General features: G+C 47.7%; 1 protein-coding gene across 1 annotated transcript in view; it reads left to right on the top strand.

The window, feature by feature from the left end:
• ACTN2 (actinin alpha 2) overlaps positions 1-17,798 on the top strand; it is a 117,076-nt gene that overhangs the window by 25,743 nt on the left and 73,535 nt on the right. The window contains exon 2 of the mRNA XM_063918061.1: positions 3,313-3,427. Coding sequence (XP_063774131.1) covers positions 3,313-3,427 — 115 coding nt within the window. The remainder of the gene's footprint in view (positions 1-3,312; positions 3,428-17,798) is intronic.

The following is a 17,798-nucleotide window of genomic DNA, read 5'->3' as shown; positions in this document are numbered from 1 at the left end:
ACCACAAGCAGCAGCGCAGCTGTTGGGAGACCTGCTGCTGCTGGCGGAGAATGGAGGTGAGCAGAGTCTGTCCCCATGCTGTCCGAGAGGGTAGGCTCCAGAATCTGCCCCCTACTGCTGTAGTGAAGGTAGAAGGAGACACAAGTATAGCAGGCACAGCGGTAGCGTCTAGATTCTCTTCGTGCAGAGGACCTTTCGCATAACCCCCTGGGTCCATGTCACAATCTATTTGGAATAGAAAAGTGTGGCGAGCGAAGCGAGACACCGAGCCCGATGCGTGGCGAGCGAAGCGAGCCCGCGAGGGTCTAATGCTGCATAGAAAGAAAGAAAAATACCCCAAAAGAACGGAGAACGAAGAAAACATTTAGGAACTGTAAGGGCGGAAGTTGTCTCCTGCCCACTCGTTTTGTCACGTCCAGGTCCTTTGCACGAAGGCAACATAGACACAACCCAGGCACAGCCAGGGGCGGTGATGACATGGTATAGTGCTATGGATTGTATGAGGAAGGGGCTCCCAAATCGGTGTGTTGCTTAGGGCCCCATGAGGTCTAAACTCGCCTCTGGCAGCGGCCATAGCAGCGGCTTTAGTGGGCATGCCTCACCAGCCACTGACCTCACTGCACGCCACTGACGCCCAAACATTGACTTGTTTTCTGGTGAAAATATACGGATCTGGGATAAGTTCTCGGATCCATGTGTTTTCGTGGCAATGATGACAAAAATGGGTTAGTTAGTTATTGGGGATTTATTTTATCTGCCTTCGGGTAGGTGAAAAAATATCCACAATATTGCCTTTTGGATAGTCCCCGAGGGATCACTTGGCCATGGTAATTCTGTGATTTACCGCAGCTAAAAGAAGTTCCCCCTTCAACTGAAATTATCCCAACGAAACATGCAAAATGTTATGGCCAGTTTTGAAAACTTCTTTATCTTTACATATTAACTGCTGTGTTTACATATTTGGGGCCATTACAATACCCTGGTACAGTCCACTACAGAGTAAGAGCCACGTTTGTGCAGTTTATGATGTCATGGGATCTGTTGTGATTTTGTAAAATGTTATACAACTAGTCAGGTTGGTTAATTAGACCCTGCATGATATAACCGGAGAGCTTTGCATCTGGTCCTTAACAAATAATATTTATATCAAAGAGGAGGAGTCTGGGCAAATTTGGAGAAAGTCCAATAATTTGTGAGCAATTGTTGATCTTTGTAATCACATAAACAGGCTGATTTGTTACATCGTCTCCAGAGGAGGTGTTGAGGGTTGAGCACAGGCGCCCCCTGACTACACCCTCACCACGTGGGGGAAGGGGAGTTAAGGCCCATGGGTGGGACAGCGGGACAGTGTCCGAATAGCGGGACTGTCCCGCTAGAATCGGGACAGTTGGGTGGTATGCCTTGGGCCTGATTCAGAGGGGGACGCAATGTTCTTTGCGGATGCAGTAGAGCAAAGTTTTGCTACTGTGCTAGTGCCAAAGCAGTAATGCGCACTAGTGGTGATGGACTAGTGATATTGTATCAACAGAGGATGTATTCACAAAGGGAATGACAGGTAGTCGGCATTAGAGGGAGGTAATGGGGTGGAAGGAAAGACGCAGGCATAGTCAGCCACTGTGAATTCATATACAGCTGGAGAGGCCTAGGCGACTTAGGTGAGACGCTCATTCTGAGACAGCATAGAGTTGCTCAGAGTTTAGGCAGAGTGGGCGTTTCTGTGCACACAACGGCGTCTGACTCATAAGCATATTTATGTAGGTCCGCTGCACATGCAATGGCAAGCACCTCTGAATCAGGGCCCTCATTCCGAGTTGTTCGCTCGCAAGGCGATTTTAGCAGAGTTACACACGCTAAGCCTCCGCCTACTGGGAGTGAATCTTAGCTTCTTAAAATTGCGAACGATGTATTTGCAATATTGCGATTACAAACTACTTAGCAGTTTCAGAGTAGCTTCAGACTTACTCGGCATCTGCGATCAGTTCATTGCTTGTCGTTCCTGGTTTGACGTCACAAACACACCCAGCGTTCGGCCAGACACTCCCCCGTTTCTCCAGCCACTCCCGCGTTTTTTCCGGAAACGGTAGCGTTTTTATCCACACGCCCATAAAACGCCGTGTTTCCGCCCAGTAACACCCATTTCCTGTCAATCACATTACGATCGCCGGAGCGAAGAAAAAGCCGTGAGTAAAAAAACTATCTTCATAGCAAAATTACTTGGCGCAGTCGCAGTGCGAACATTGCGCATGCGTACTAAGCAGAAAAACGCTGCGATGCGAAGAAAATTACCGAGCGAACGACTCGGAATGAGGGCCCAGGTCTGTTTTGCATTTTATAGCAATGTAAGTAAATGTTACAGTGAAAGCAGAGAGATGAAACAACATCCTCATCTTATTTCACAAGTTGTATAATATAAAATATGAGCGTTATGTGAACAGGAAAATGCAGGAGAACCTGGATGAGGAAGTCCCAGGGGTAGCTACGGGTGCGTGTTGCCATAGCCCCACCTCCGCTGCAAAATGTCACAATCCGCTGCATTTTTCAACAGGTAGCGGGATCAGGTTGAAGTTCACAACTAATCACACCATCAATGCCCTGCTCACTGTAATGCAGAAGTGGGTGGGATGTGGGAGGTCTGTTTACTCTCACAGGATTCCAGGAGAGCATACCTATAAGGGAGGAAGCGGCGGGGTCTTGGTAAAGGGGGTGGAGCCTCACAGTACGATTGCATCACTGTGAGGGCATGCCCAGCACTATCAGAGATTCTGGTCTGCCTCCAGGCTCTCCCTACACTGTGAATAGATGCTGCGCGCATGCACACGGCATCTATTCAACCACTGTTCTGGTATGCAGAGCAGCGGTGACAGTGCCCCCCCATGGGACAGTGCGGCCTGCAGGTGGCACAGCGCAACAGTCTCAGAAAATGGGATACATTGAGGATAAGATTCTCAAGATGTATAGGAAAGTGAAATCCTAATTCATAAATCCTAACCCTTCTGTAGATCATATGATATACTACATAGTACTGACTGCTGCAGTCCTCCCACTCTCGCTCACTAGACAGGGGAGCAATAACACAGTCGGAAGTCAGTGAGCATAGGTCTATTACCACAGCCAATATTCTGCATTTGCATATACTGTGGAGGAACCTTTCCTGGAGGAGTGAGTCATGCATATAGTGTATTAAATGGCCTTTATGTCAGGAATGGCAGGTCTATTGCAGACATCTGAAATCACACCGTCAGATTTTTTTTTGTAATTGGCTGCCTAGAATTCATTGTGTGAAAATGTAATATTATGCTTTTATTTGTACAGACATTTACAGCGTGGTGCAATTCACATTTGCGGAAAGCAGGCACAGAGATTGAGAACATTGAAGAGGATTTCCGAAATGGACTAAAATTAATGCTTCTCCTAGAAGTCATTTCAGGTTTGTTAAACATTTTACTACATTTATTTTGTCATTTTACATAATGACCAACACATACCTCCTTCCTCTGTCCCACATTCCTGATCAGCCAGCCAGCTGGGATGGTAAGTCCATTCACAAGTGCGAATAATGGATTCCAAACACACCTGCCATGTTATACACGGGATTAAAAAAGAACTGTACAGTAAGGATGGACATCAAAAACTAATGGTTGCCAACTATCAATGTTCCTGATTCAATGCAGAAGCTTTTTCCATTCAATAATAGGATTGCAGTGGTTGCCACCATCTCCTGTTTTCTTTGCAATGGTTGATGAAGTTCATACTGCTGAAGAGACCAGGAAGGAGTGTCCACAGCAAAGCTCCTTTGCGCATGTGTAATTTTCGGGGGTCCATTGCAAATGCGCATTAGCCATCAGTGGTTAAACCATTGAATGGTTACCTTGCAATGGCTACATGCCATCCTGTGATGGCCACCCCTAGAATGGAGCGGGCAGGGGGTTAATATAGTGCATCAGAACATCTAGTCATGCCATGTGATGCATGGCTACATCTCCTTATAGATTTCTGCTGTCTTACTACGGCTGCTAAGATGTTGAGAAGTAACGTATGACCAACAGTCTCAGATTTACTAAAGGTAATAGTTGTTCAGAAAGACATAAATAAATGGCATAGTTTCTGACTTAGTGGTACTCCTCTCCAGGAGAACCTGGATGGGGAGATCCCAGGATCAGTTGCAGAACACGTGGTGCCATGGCCCAACCCCAGCTGCGAAAACCCACAATTTTGGTTATTTAGCATTGGGTTGTAGGGCCAGGTTGAAGTGATTCAGAACTAATTGCATCATCAATATCCTGCCCACTTTAATGCAGAAGCAAGCTTGATGTGGGAGGGCTGTTTACTCTCTCAGGATTCCAGGAGAGCACCCTGAAATTTCAGAGCCTCCCAGACACTGCGGTAGAGTAGGTGTATGGCCAGTGATTGAACACGACTTTATACCAAGTGCATAGGAGATTGCACTGATAACAGCAGGACTAGTGAAAAGACAGGTTATTTTACCTGAATAAATAATAGCTGAAGCTTAAAATCTTTAGTATTTGATGTTTGCATTACATTACACCCTGTGCTTTAACATATGTCACCCAACAGTCCCGATTTTTGGAGGTCAAAAAGAACAGGACATGTCAGAAAATGCATAAGACCTTAGGAATTTAGCAAAGTATAAGTAGGATCACAACTGCCGGCAACTCAACTGCATACCGTAATACCATAGGAGAGATATTGTACATGCAGTATGGTTATTACTGAAAAAAGTAACACAACACTGAGGAGACCAGATGTATTGGAGAGTGATATCCTCATTCATAAATCCCAACCTTGGGGGTCATTCTGAGTTGATCGCTAGCTGCCGTTGTTCGCAGCGCAGCGATCAGGCTAAAAATCTGCATTTCTGCGCATGCGTATGGACCGCAATGCACACGCGTGACGTATGGGTACAAAGGCCTTTGTGATCTTGCACAAATTCTAGCGACGTTTTCATTCGCACTGGCGGCTGCAAGAAGATTGACAGGAAAGGGACGTTTCTGGGTGTCAACTGACCGTTTTTAGGGAGTGCTTAGAAAACGCAGGCGTGCCCGGGAAAACGCAAGCGTGGCTGGGTGAACGTTGGGCGGGTGTGTGACGTCAAAAGCCAACCCAGCAACGTTAGTATCAATGCACACAAATGTTTTTGCAGGCGTTCTGCTGCACAGGCGTTCGCACTTCTGCAAAGTGAAAATACACTCCCCGGTGGGTGGCGACAATGCGTTTGCACGGCTGCTAAAAACTGCTGGCAAGCGATCAACTCAGAATGACCACCCTTATGTAGATCATATAATACTACTTAGTAGTGACTGATTCATTATGCATGTTCTAAAAAGAACTTCCCCAGCACTCCTCCTCTCGCTCACTAGGCAGGGGAGCTATGACACAGTAACGGTCCATTACTGAGCATAAGTCCATTACCACAGCCAACATTCTACATTTGCATATACTGTGGAAGGACGTTTCATGGAAAAGTGTGTATATGGGTGGTCATTCCGAGTTGTTCGCTTGCTAGCAGTTTTTAGCAGCCGTGCAAACGCTATGCGAACGAAAGGATCGCAGAGCGGCGACAACTGTTTTTTGTGCAGTTTTAGAGTATCTCAAAACCTACTCAGCACTTGCGATCACTTCAGACTGTTCAGTTCCTGTTTTGATGTCACAAACACGCCCTGCATTCGCCCAGCCACGCCTGCGTTTTTCCTGGCACGCCTGCGTTTTTTCTAACACTCCCTGAAAACGGTCAGTTGAAACCCAGAATCGGCCACTTCATGTCAATCACTCTGCGGCCAGCAGTGCGACTGAAAAGCTTCGCTAGACCCTGTGTGAAACTACATCGTTCGTTGCAATAGTACAACGCGCGTACACATTGCGCCACATACGCATGCGCAGAAGTGCCTTTTTTTGCCTCATCGCTGCACAGCGAACGAATGCAGCTAACGATCAACTCGGAATGACTACCATAATACAGGTGATCCAGTGCATCGGAGAATCTGTGATGTGTGGCCATGCCTCCTTCTCGAGCACTGCTGTACTGCTACGGCTGCTGCAGATGTTGAGAAGTACCATATGGCCATTTACTGGGACAGTCCAAAGTTTTAATAAATTGTCTTTTAAAAATGACTCTGATGTACTGCACAGTTTAATTCCTATTACTTTATATAGTGCTTGTTTGGGTTTTGCAAATTAATATATATTAAATAAGAGAATTTAAAAACATGAAAATGAAAAAAAAAATGTCAATATATATTTTATTGAGGTTCAGAAAATATAACAATCAATATCAGAAATAAGCATAGTACCCATTCTAGAATAAATACTAATAAAGTCCGAGACCTTCAAGTTGTGTGGACAACGGGATCTAAAGCAAAACCTAATTTTTCTCATTTTCTAGTACAAAATAGAAGAACTGTAGATGACAGTGTTATAGAAGTCTTGGAAAAGCCAAATCACAGAGCTATCTATCACCAATTTGATACAGAAACAAGAATATAAACAGTATGAACCATACTAATACGTTCTCCCCGTTGGGGAACGAGTAACTCCAAATAAAAGAAATAAAAAACAAAGAGACAAACATAGAAAAAACAATAGAAAAAACAATACCTGCCAGGGCAAGGGGACCGCCGACCCATCCATGGAGATATCAACAGAGCGAGAGAAGATATGTAGACAACGGAGAATCGTAGAGAGGGTGTAGAGGGAAGGGATAAGGAAAGCTAAGGGAGGCGGCAGCAAGAAACGCAACAGTAGAGAGAGGAAAACCAGTAGAGCAAAGAAGTGGAGAGGATTACGTGGTTACAGGAGAGAAATGGGAGGGCCATCAGATAAAAGTTGGTGTCCGTACCATGTGGTACATTGAAAACTCTGTTTAACAGCCAATTTTGTCAGGGTGGGCAATCTATTAATAAATCGTCCCCAACATTTAAACAATGCAGGAGTTAGTATTTCTTTATTTAGAGACGTTTCCAGCCAGTCCATTGTGAATAGGAAGAGTGGTCTAGAGGTAGCTAGTGGCAGTGTGGGGGGGTTGTCGGAGATCCATTGCTGGAGAATGGCTTTCCTGCCTAACGCTGAGAGAATCACTATCAATTTCGTATCCTGGGGGGAAAGGTCAGGTTGATCCAGGGTATGACCAAAGAGAGCCCAAGGGGCAGTGCATTGGAAGTGTAGACCTAACTCGGAGGCACCATATATCTGTAGTTCAGTCCAAAACGCTTGAATGAGGGGGCAATGCCAAAAGCAATGCATAAGATCAGCTACTGGCGCAGAGCATTTCAAGCATTTTGCCGAGTCAGATAAACCCATCAAATGACTCCTCTTTAGGGAGATATAGGCTCTATGTAAAATCTTGTAGGACATTTCCTGGTATAAGCTAGTCGGAATAAGTTTAAGGGAGGTTGTAAAACTGTCCATTATGGCTTCTGGGGACATGGAAGGAATGTGAGAGGACCATGTCTGTACTTGGAGCAGATCAGTAGTGGGGATATGTTCTACTCAAATGCGGGTATATAGAGATGAGATGGACCATGTCCCGGAGCGCAGAAGCGCGTCTAGGCCGTTAACAAAGTCTGATGAATTGAGATGGGAGAGGACTGAATGTACATAATGTGAAGCCTGAAAGAAGTAAAATCCGTGGTTAGGGTTAATGCCATATTTGGTTAGTGCTTCAGTAAAAGTGAGTGTTTTTTTCCTAGAGTCGAGAAAATCACCGACTCGTGTGAGACCAGCAGTGTGCCAAGCATTAAAAGGATATGAGGCCTGACCCTGTTGAAAGTGTAGGTTACCAAGGAGAGGAAGAAATAAGGAGTAGGTGTGCTGTAATTTTAGAGATTTCCTAGATAATCTCCATGCCACCGCAGTGGAAGTTAGGAGTATATTGTCTAGAAAAGTAGCTGGCAAGTCAGATTTGGATGCATGTAGGACAAAGCTAAGAGACAGAGGGGTGCAGAGTTGGGAGTCAATCAGCGAATAGGTAAAGACTGATGTTCCGTTGAGCCAATCCACTGCGAAACGAAGAAGACAGGCTCTGATGTATTGCTCTATGTCCGGCAGATTCAGCCCCCCATTCTGTACCGTCTGAGATAATTTAAAGAGGCTTATTCTGGGTCTTTTACTGGCCCAGATAAATTTAGAAATAGATTAGTTAAGGAGAGAGAGGTCAGATTTAGAGAGCATGACAAGTACCATCTGAAGGACATAGAGCAATTTGGGGAAGCTAGCCATCTTCACCAGATTACAGCGACCCATAAGATTAAGGGGTAGTTTTTGCCACAGCGCCAATTCAGTTTGGATTTTAGCGAGGATAGGATGTATGTTGTCAGAGTAGAGACGAGCAGGGTGGGAAGGAAGAAGGACTCCAAGATGTGTAATATGGGCGGGGGCCCACCGAAATGGAAAAGGAGTGTCCCATCCTGTAGCAATCTGGGGAAAAATAGCCAATGCCTCTGACTTATCAAAATTAATCGAGAACCCTGCAAAGGAGGAAAAAACGAGAGATAGCGTTCTGTAATGCCATGACGGATTGTCTCGGGTTGGAGGTGAGAAGAAGGATGTCATCTGCGAATGCCATCAATTTAACCTCTCTGTTACCAATTTTTACACCTCGAAAAACAGGGAGGTTGAGGATGTAACGTATAAAGGGCTCTAGAGCTAGATTAAAGAGGAGGGGGAAAGAGGGCATCCCTGTCTGGTCCCTCTTTCAAGGGTAAAGAGAGATGAGGAAATGTTATTGACTATCACCTGTGCAGTAGGGCTATCATAAAGGGAGTCAACAAGGCCACGAAAGTCATCACCAAATTATTGATACGATAAAACTCTTGCGAGGTGAGGCCAGGCAATCTTATCGAAAGCCTTTTCCGCGTCAAGGTTTATTAGGATATTATCCATGAGATTATGAGAACGTGAGTACGTTATGGCCGCCAAGGCGGTTCGGATGCCCTGTACAGATTCTCTATGTTTAATGAAGCCCAGCTGCGCAGGCGATATAATACGAGAAAGACAGAGCTGTAATCTATTGGCCATCAATTTCGTAAGGATTTTAAAATCCTGATTAAGGAGGGAAATCGGCCTGTAAGAGCCAGGTAGGGAGGGGTCCTTTCCAGGTTTCGCTATGACTATAATCGTGGCCTCGTTAAATCTAATTGGGGTTTGTTTGGAGGTGAGGATATGATTATAAAGAGACGTGAGGGTAGGGGCCAGCTCATCTCGAAGCATTTTATAAAACTCTGCGCCAAAGCCATCAAGACCGGGGCTTTTGTTATACAGTAAAGTCTTGATAACGTCAACAACCTCCTCGACTGTGACCGGACTCTCTAGAGAGTCTCTCTCTTCCTGAGTCAAAACGGGGAGAGCAGCCTCCTCCAGAAAAGAGAGGTTGGCATCCAAGTCGTCAGGGCCCTTAGCGTAGAGATTGATAAAAGTCTCTAAATTTAGTGCAAATGATTTTGGGGTCGGTACTCAGCGTGCCCAAGCTGTTGATTGCGTTTACCCATGTGCGGGCTTTAGGGCCTTTAATCAGATTGGCTAGCAATTTGCCTGATTTATTGCCCCACCTATGGAGTCTGTTACGTTGATAATCACAGGACAATTGGGCTCGTTCCGTGAGGGAAAATTAAATTTTATAATCATGTTCAGTGAATGTTCAGTGATGGGGAAAGTACTGCACCAAGGTCTGCCTAGCCTTCAATGCATGTGACTCCTACTCAGTATCAAAGTGAGCATAGAAAAGATAATCAAGTATTGGCATCTACTGTACCATCTTATGAGGATATAAAGTTGTCACGTCCTATCAGGATACAAGCATTGCTCATACACTATCCAACATACCATGGGGCTGATTCTGAGTAGTAGGCATCTGTAGATGCTTTTACAGACAGCTGCAGCAGCCATATTACTAGCTCATGCTAATGTAAGAATCTGCCTGTGTATGCAGAACGACTGTACGTAGCAGCCTATCCTGCCCACTGTTTTCCAGTCCACATCCACTGTCATCATTAGTATTGGGACTTACAGTACACCAGCCCAAATGTTGGGTGCAAAGGATCTGTTCTGGGAAGAGGTCTTCCACCATCATTCGCATGCTACAATCAAGCACGAAAGTCGGCCTACTCACCCACGTCACTCCCATGACACTCCTGCCAGACAGAACAGCACAGAAGTTTGCAAGGTCGATGCCCAGTCACCGCCTAGAAACGTAATTTCACATATAGTGTGGCCCTTTGAAGGAAAGATCAATCAATGCGTACTAGCGAACTCTGTTCATTTACCTAAACCGTGTTTGTTACATGCGCAGTCGCCGCTTTTTTTTTTCTTTGGCACATATGCAGTATGCTCAGATCTGCAAGATCCGTCTACATTGCCACTTGTGTCTGACTCAGAATCATCCCCCATATGTGAAGTGGGAAATGTTCAAGTAACCTATAACATCACCAGCATGCATGTCAGTGCCCACAATAAAGAGCCCGCCTATCTCTGACGCTTTTGTGGATCACCCTCCGAATCATTTCAGTCTGTATTTATCTAGCGTAAACATGCTGATTTTATTTACCTATAAAAAGTGGCACTGCATCCCTTCTGTACCATAGTTATAGTTATTATTATTGTAAAATTATTCTTAGAAAGAAAAAGTCACCTTTTTCCTTGAACAATACACCACACATTGGTCCTGATTATGAGTCGCAGCTAAGCTGACATTCATGCAGTTGACCAATGTATTTTCTTCTGCGTATGCGTCGGAGTCACACAGCGCATGTGTCCCGCCTGGAGATACCTTGATGTGGAATTCAGTGAGCATACCCCTCAACATCTGGAGGCTGTGACCCGGGACTGCATGCACGGAGAAGCCGCGCAGCACCGAAAAGGGGCATTACCTTAGGAAAAGGGGTGTGGCTTTACATGAATGATGCGATCGTGAGCCACGCCTCCAATTTTCGGCACAGTGGGGGCATGGCCAGCGCTCTGTGAGCTGCTGGCCATGCCCCCAGTCCCTGTGCCTCACTGAAATAGACATGTGCGCATGCGCACAGCGTCTATTCACCGCTACTCTGCTCTGAACTGAGCAAAGCAGTGAGTGATAGGAAGCCTCCCAACTGCCCCCCCCCCCCCCACCTCCACCGTGGGACACTGCAGCCCGCGGGAAGGACAGCGGGACAGACCTAAAAAAAAGGGGACTGTCCCACGAAAATCAGGACAGATGGGAGGTATGCAGTGAGCATTACTGGGAGGTAACACGAGGGTGGCTAGGCAGAAGCAGGGATGTCACAGGAGTGTCACGGGCATGCCGCTGACAGTGGCTGCGTCCAAAGACACACAGCCGCTCACACAGGAGGCCATGTTAAGATGGAGGAACTGTGCCTGCCGTAGGACTGATATGTTTCGATCTAAAGACGCACTGAGATGGATTTGGGGGGTGATTCAGACCTGATCGCATGCAGGCATTTTTTTGCACTGCTGCGATCAGGTAGTTGCCGCCTACAGGGGGATGCGGTAGTTGATGTGCAGGGGTGCGAACGCTTGTGCAGAGAGCTGCACAAACAAAAGTTTGTGCAGTCTCTGCACAGCTCAGGACTTACTCAGCCGCTACGATGATCTGGCCAGGAGCTGACATCAGGAATCCTCCCTCCAAACGGCTGGGCACACCTGCGTTTTTCTGACACTCCCCAGAAATGGTCAGTTGACACCCACAAACAGCCTCTTCCTGTCAATCTTCTTGCGATCGCCCGTGCAATCACTTTCTTCGTTAAACCTGTCGCTGTCCGGCGATCACAGTCGCCGGGGGCAACACGCCTGCACATTGCAGAGCAGACACATGCGCAGTTCTGACCTGATCGCAGCGCTGCAAGAAAAGTAGCATGCGATCAGGTCTGAATGACCCCCTTGGAACGCCGCAAGATGCTGCAAGTTGGAGATGGCAATGTTCACAAAATTGTCTGCAGCATTAGCATAAAGACGTGGTTGTGGACAAAGGTGTAGATGTGGCTGCCTGCAACTTGTCCTATATATTCACACTGTTAATTCCAGAAATACATTATGCTCCTTGTAAAATTTCAAGGTGTCTTACCCAATAATTACCAATTCAAGTTTTCGAAGCAAGTCCTTGCTCTCATTGGGGTCCAATGATTTCATGTCCTTTGACCTCCACAGTCAATCGAAAATGAAAGCCCCACTTGCATCTGTAGCCACGATCCCTCAGAGTTCTCATTGAATCCCGGAGTTCTCGTCATTTTATAATCGTGGAAGATGCCAGATCCTGGAATATCTGGATCTTAGATTCCTCAAAAAAGAACAAAAGGAGAGTTCTAGCAAGCCATAATAATGCTGTCTTTGGCCTGGAAGGATAAAAATATGAGCATTACAGATGGAGCCTCGCTCATCTAGCCTTCTCTGCTGCACCTAGGTGCACCAAGGTTTATTAGCATAAGCCTTTCATCTATTGTTCTCAGCTACAATACAATACAGAGAGAACAATACAGCAGGGGATTAAGTCATTACAGCTCGGGATTAAGTCCAACAGCACTGGCTTAATTAATCCTATTAAAGGGATAGATGAGCAGGGCTCCATCTGTACATCCCTGGGCGGCTCAGAGTCTTTAAGCTTTGGGCGCAAGGCCCTATAAGCGCATTCAAATAAAATGTCCTGATCAGATAGCTCCCTAGTAAGAGATTGAAAGAGATGGATCAAATACGTCTCCAACCAAACTGGGGTACATTGCGAGTATAGAGGTTGTGCCGTCTCTCCCTATTCTCAAGATCTCCAGCCTTATCCTTGAAGAAGGACAATTCTCTGTGGACGTAGTCCATTATCGGCGCACCATCATGTGTATTCAGGCCTTCTATTACATTCCTACCTGTGCTGGGATATTGTATTGAGGTTTCCTGTATAAATATTGAAATAAGAAGGGATATTCAGTAGGTGAATTTTAACTTTGATCAAAGAAAGGTCTTGTATAGTACAGTACAGCCACGTGTGCACTTCACACTTCTAGAGTACACACAGCCCAAGTCATAAAAAAAGAATTTACGTAATTAAGACGGGATCTGGTCTCTAGGTCGACACTATCTAGGTCGACCATTATTTGGTTGACAGGGTTGACAGGGTTTCTAGGTCGACAGGGTCTCGGTCGTCATGTTCTAGGTCGACAGGTCAAAAGCTCGACATGAGTTTTTCCCAATATTTTTCTTTTTTTTAACATTTTCATACTCAACGAGCCACGTGGACTACGTTTGGAATGGTAATCTGTGCTGAGCAAAGCTGTAGTGGGGCAAGGCATCTTGCCCGAAGCATGGCGAGCAAAGCGAGCCATGCGATGGGACACGGTGCACTAATTGGGGTCCCCGGTCACTCTACGAAGAAAACAACACCAAAAAAAACATTAAAAACTCATATTGGAGGGGCGTGGCCTGGCTGCTGAGGCGACAGGACGTGTGGAGCTGGAGCTCCTGCCCGGGCCTCATATATTTGCCATTTCTGCGCCCCTAGGGTGTCCCACGACCACCCACCACCCTCCCTGTTGGGGTCCCCCTGCTCCGGCCTGTGTGGTCCGCAGAGCTGGCAGACACCTCCTGTGTCTGTGCGGGTTGCTGCCGGGGCCAATCCTGCTTGCAGACACCGGGACGCGGCTCCTGCTTCCGGTCCCGGCATGGCGGTGCTCACCTCATCCGCTGGATCCCCGTCTGCCGTCCGGGTCCTCCGGGCTCCCCTGGTCCTCCTTGGCCTCCTCACCCGCCCGGAGAACGCCATCCACTGCAGGTGTGAGCCGGGGGCGCCGTGCGGCTGTGACGGGGGACACAGACGGGCGGCATATATAGCCGTGGAAGACTGCTGAGTCTTTGTGCAGGTACCACCAGCCCTCTCCTACCTGCTTGCTAGCAGCCTGCACATCCCTACCCTCCTTCCCTAACCTCTCCACGTGGGCCCTCAGCCACCGCAGCCCAGCTCCTGTGACGGCCCTTACCACTGCTGGGGCCTGACACCCCTATCCCGCCACCTGAGCTTGGTACTGCCCCGGTCACTGGCTGGTCCGTGGCCGGGCCTCACCCCCGCAGACCCTGGATAGGGGCGGATATACACAATACACCAGCTCATCTCCTGCACCCTCTGATTGTCTGACTCCCCTCCGGGACCACGTGGGCCTTTCTATCGGCTGAAGCTCCCCGGCCCTGTCCCACGCACGCTGCCCTGCTGGCCGCGTCATGACATCTCTCTAGTACCCCGCCTTACCCCCCCCTGGCCCTGAGCCAGACTGCTGGAGCGTATTCTCTACTCCCCATTCTGCCGTCTACCCCCCTTCTCATCTGTACAAGATGCCCAGAGGTGGCAAAAAATCTCAGGGATCTGACCTCACACCATTCCTTACTAAAAAGAGCACTCCAGCCAAGAACAGGTCCGATGCTCCTGAACACCTCCATGGTCCCTCCGACTCTGATCCTGATGACGATGATCTCATACCCCTTACCCGCAGGGACTTTCTCTCCCTCCTTAAAGAGGTACGGGATGTCAAGACCTCTATACAGGCTCTCCACTCCCTGAAATCTGATATCGCCGACATTGGCTCTAGAACGGATCAACTCGAGCGGCGAGTGGAAGAGGTGGTGACGTTCCAACAATCGGTCGAGACCGACTTCCATCAACTCCGCCAAGATGTTGCCCAATTGCGGGAGGAGCATGAGGACCAGGACAATCGGGCGAGGAGAAATAATCTCAGGATCCGGGGTATTCCTGAAGAAGTTGAAGCGGCCCATCTTGATCTTTACCTTAAACGCCTCTTTACCCACCTGTCACCTGACACCCCTGAAGACCATCTCCTCCTGGACCGAGCACACCGAGCCCTCCGACCCCGCTCCCAAGACTCTTCCCAGCCCAGGGACGTCATTCTCCGAATGCACTACTTCACTGCAAAATAGTCCGTTTTGAGAGAAGCCCGGCGACTGGGGTCTGTGACCTTCCAAAATGTCTCCCTGCAGATCTTCCAGGACTTATCCCCGCTCACCCTAGCCAAACGTAGGGACTTTAAGCCCATCACTTCCCTGCTCTCCCAGCACAATGTTAAGTACCACTGGGGTTTCCCATTCCGTATCCTGGTTTGGCATTAAGGGAAGCTACTCACAGCCAGAAACCCACCCGAGGCTCAATCGCTGCTCTCCAAGCTGGGTATCCACACCGACGAACAGGACCTTTCTGCTTCACGTCTGCCTCCACAGACACAGCGGAACCCACCTCCGCCCCCCCCGTTCGGAGTGGGTCACGGTTCCAGCATCTTCGGCCTCTCCGGCTCCACCTCCAGTTCCCTGATGGACTTCCAGCTTTCTGAGTTGACGTACCATACCTATATTTGTGTCGACTTTTCCTGGTCGTACTCCCTAGCCGGGGAGCTGTTTACCTTTAGATCTCCCATGTTCTAACGTCCCGATCCCTTAGTCGGTTCTCAACCATTATGATGTTACCCTTTGTTACAGTGTGATACTTTGTTTTTTTTTCATCCTCTTTTTTTTTTCTTCTCTTCTTCGCTTTCTCTCTGGAGCTGGCGCTCCACCTGTTCCTCATTCCTGTCTTCTCTCCAGCTTTTCCCTTCAGGTCCCTCCAGGGGGGTCTGCCTCTTACCCATTGCTACGCGGTTTGTGATGCATCGTCTGGATGCCATGCTGCGCCCCCTTAGGGCTTCGAGCCCCCTTGCTGACCTAGGTGCCCTCCCGACACCTAGTACCCCTTCCCCCTGTCAGCACCACCGGTCCTACCCTCTACCGCCGGACGACCAACTACCCTCCCTTCCGGTTTCCTTTCCTTTCTCCCTCCTTTCTGACCACGCTATCTTACGCTTTGTATCCCTATCATCTATTTCTCTTCCTTCTTACCCTACTTTCGGAACTCTACGCTCTCTCTATTCTGCCTACCTCTTTGCTGCTTGCCCATGGGTCTCCGGGTACTCTCTTTTAATGTGAAGGGCCTGAATAGCCCTCAAAAGAGAGGTAAGCTCTTTGCCTCCCTTAAACTCCATAGGGGCGACCTGGTCTTCCTCCAGGAGACTCATTTCCTACATAACTCCCACCCTACGCTACTATGTAAACCGTACCCTGATTCTTTCCACGCCTGTGACCATTCGGCCAAAAAACAGGGGGTCGTGATCTTATTTGCCCGTCACCTCACCTTTGAACTTCTAGATTCCCACGTTGATAAGGACGGTCAGTTTCTTGTGTTGGTGGGTAAACTTAACAACAAATTATGTACTTTAGCTAACATCTATGCCCCTAACCAACGACAAGAGTTGTTCTTTGCAAAACTAGATACTCTCCTTACTCAAGTCCGGCAAGGCGACCTCATACTGGCCGGGGATTTTAACTCTGTTTTAAATCCAAATATAGACCACTCTCCCTCTCTGCCCTCTGCTTCCCCGTCAGACTCTCTCCGCTCTAGATCCCTCCTCCGTCTTATGCGATCCCAGCTTCTCTACGACTCCTGGAGGATAAAAGATCCCTCAGTGCGTGACTACACCTTCTATTCTGCTCCTCATAATTCTTACTCCCGCATCGATATGGTCCTGCTCAGCCATGAGCTTGCCTTGAATCTCCACGCTGCCCATATACACCCACTGATCTGGTCTGACCATGCCCCTATCTCTTGCGACCTCTCGGGCCTGCTCTCTCACCCCCGCCCCATGACTTGGCGCCTCAATGACTCCCTCCTTCACAATCCGGAGATACGCTCCCATCTCCGGGATAAGCTTTCTGACTATTTTACCCTGAACGACTCCCCCGACATTTCCAGGTCCACTCTCTGGCTGGCTCACAAGGCAGTCCTTCGTGGGCACATCATCAGCCTAGCTTCGAAAGCCAAGAAACAGTCTCTCACCCAGTTTAACAGACTCTCTATTAAACTCCACACCCTTGAGACCCAGCACAAGGCGTCCTCCGACCAGGCCATCTTGTCTGAACTCCATACTGTTAAAGCGGAACTCGATCTCCTTCTCTCCAGACGGGTGGCTAAATGTAGAGAAAATTTGCACACGTGGAAATAGCGCTCACCAAATACCATGCAAGAACATATACATAGTCAAATGATATGAATAATATACAATCACCCTTAATTGGATGATAATCCTCATATGATTATAAATGCTGGATAGAGATTCACTCTAAATAATCCTTATATCAGGCCCAGTATTCGGATAGGGTTAATGGTATCCCAGAGAGACCTGAAAGATAAGTGCCTCCTTCCCCAATATGAATGGGAATAGAATAAGAGGCACTATTAAACGCAGACCATGGTGTAGTTCTTTTTTTAAAAACACGCACCAATTTAATGCACAGATAAAACTTACAAGAAATAAAAAAAAAGAGAAGCATATCATGTAAGACTCCATAGGGTAACACAGATAGTATATCACCAAGAGGTTCCTTGCAGCCGCAGCAAATGATGGTAGAAGCTGTGCACCAGATCTCCAGGTGCCTGACAGCATGCAGGGTAAACGCCAAAGGTGATCGTGTCCAAAAGTCCCAGAGTCAGTCACGGATAAAACGCAAGAGCCACACTTAACGCGTATCGGACTAAATGTCCTTCATCAAAAGCGTGGTTTACTGGCTCCAGGAAAGTGCTTTTATACCTTGTTAGTGAGGGTTCCAGCTGACTTCAATGAACATCCACAGATCGCGCTCCGAACAGCGCACATGCACGATCATTGCCGGAACCGGAAGTCGTCAATGCGGATCACATGCGTTCCAAATTACCGGAAGTCGTGCGCTCGGCTTCCCTTCACCATGCGACGTGGATATCCTTGCGGTTCATATGCGTTCCACTG

The sequence above is a fragment of the Pseudophryne corroboree genome, chromosome 4, assembly GCF_028390025.1.
Source record: "Pseudophryne corroboree isolate aPseCor3 chromosome 4, aPseCor3.hap2, whole genome shotgun sequence".
In the NCBI taxonomy this organism is placed as follows: domain Eukaryota; kingdom Metazoa; phylum Chordata; class Amphibia; order Anura; family Myobatrachidae; genus Pseudophryne; species Pseudophryne corroboree.
This window is presented reverse-complemented; position numbering and strand designations above follow the sequence as displayed.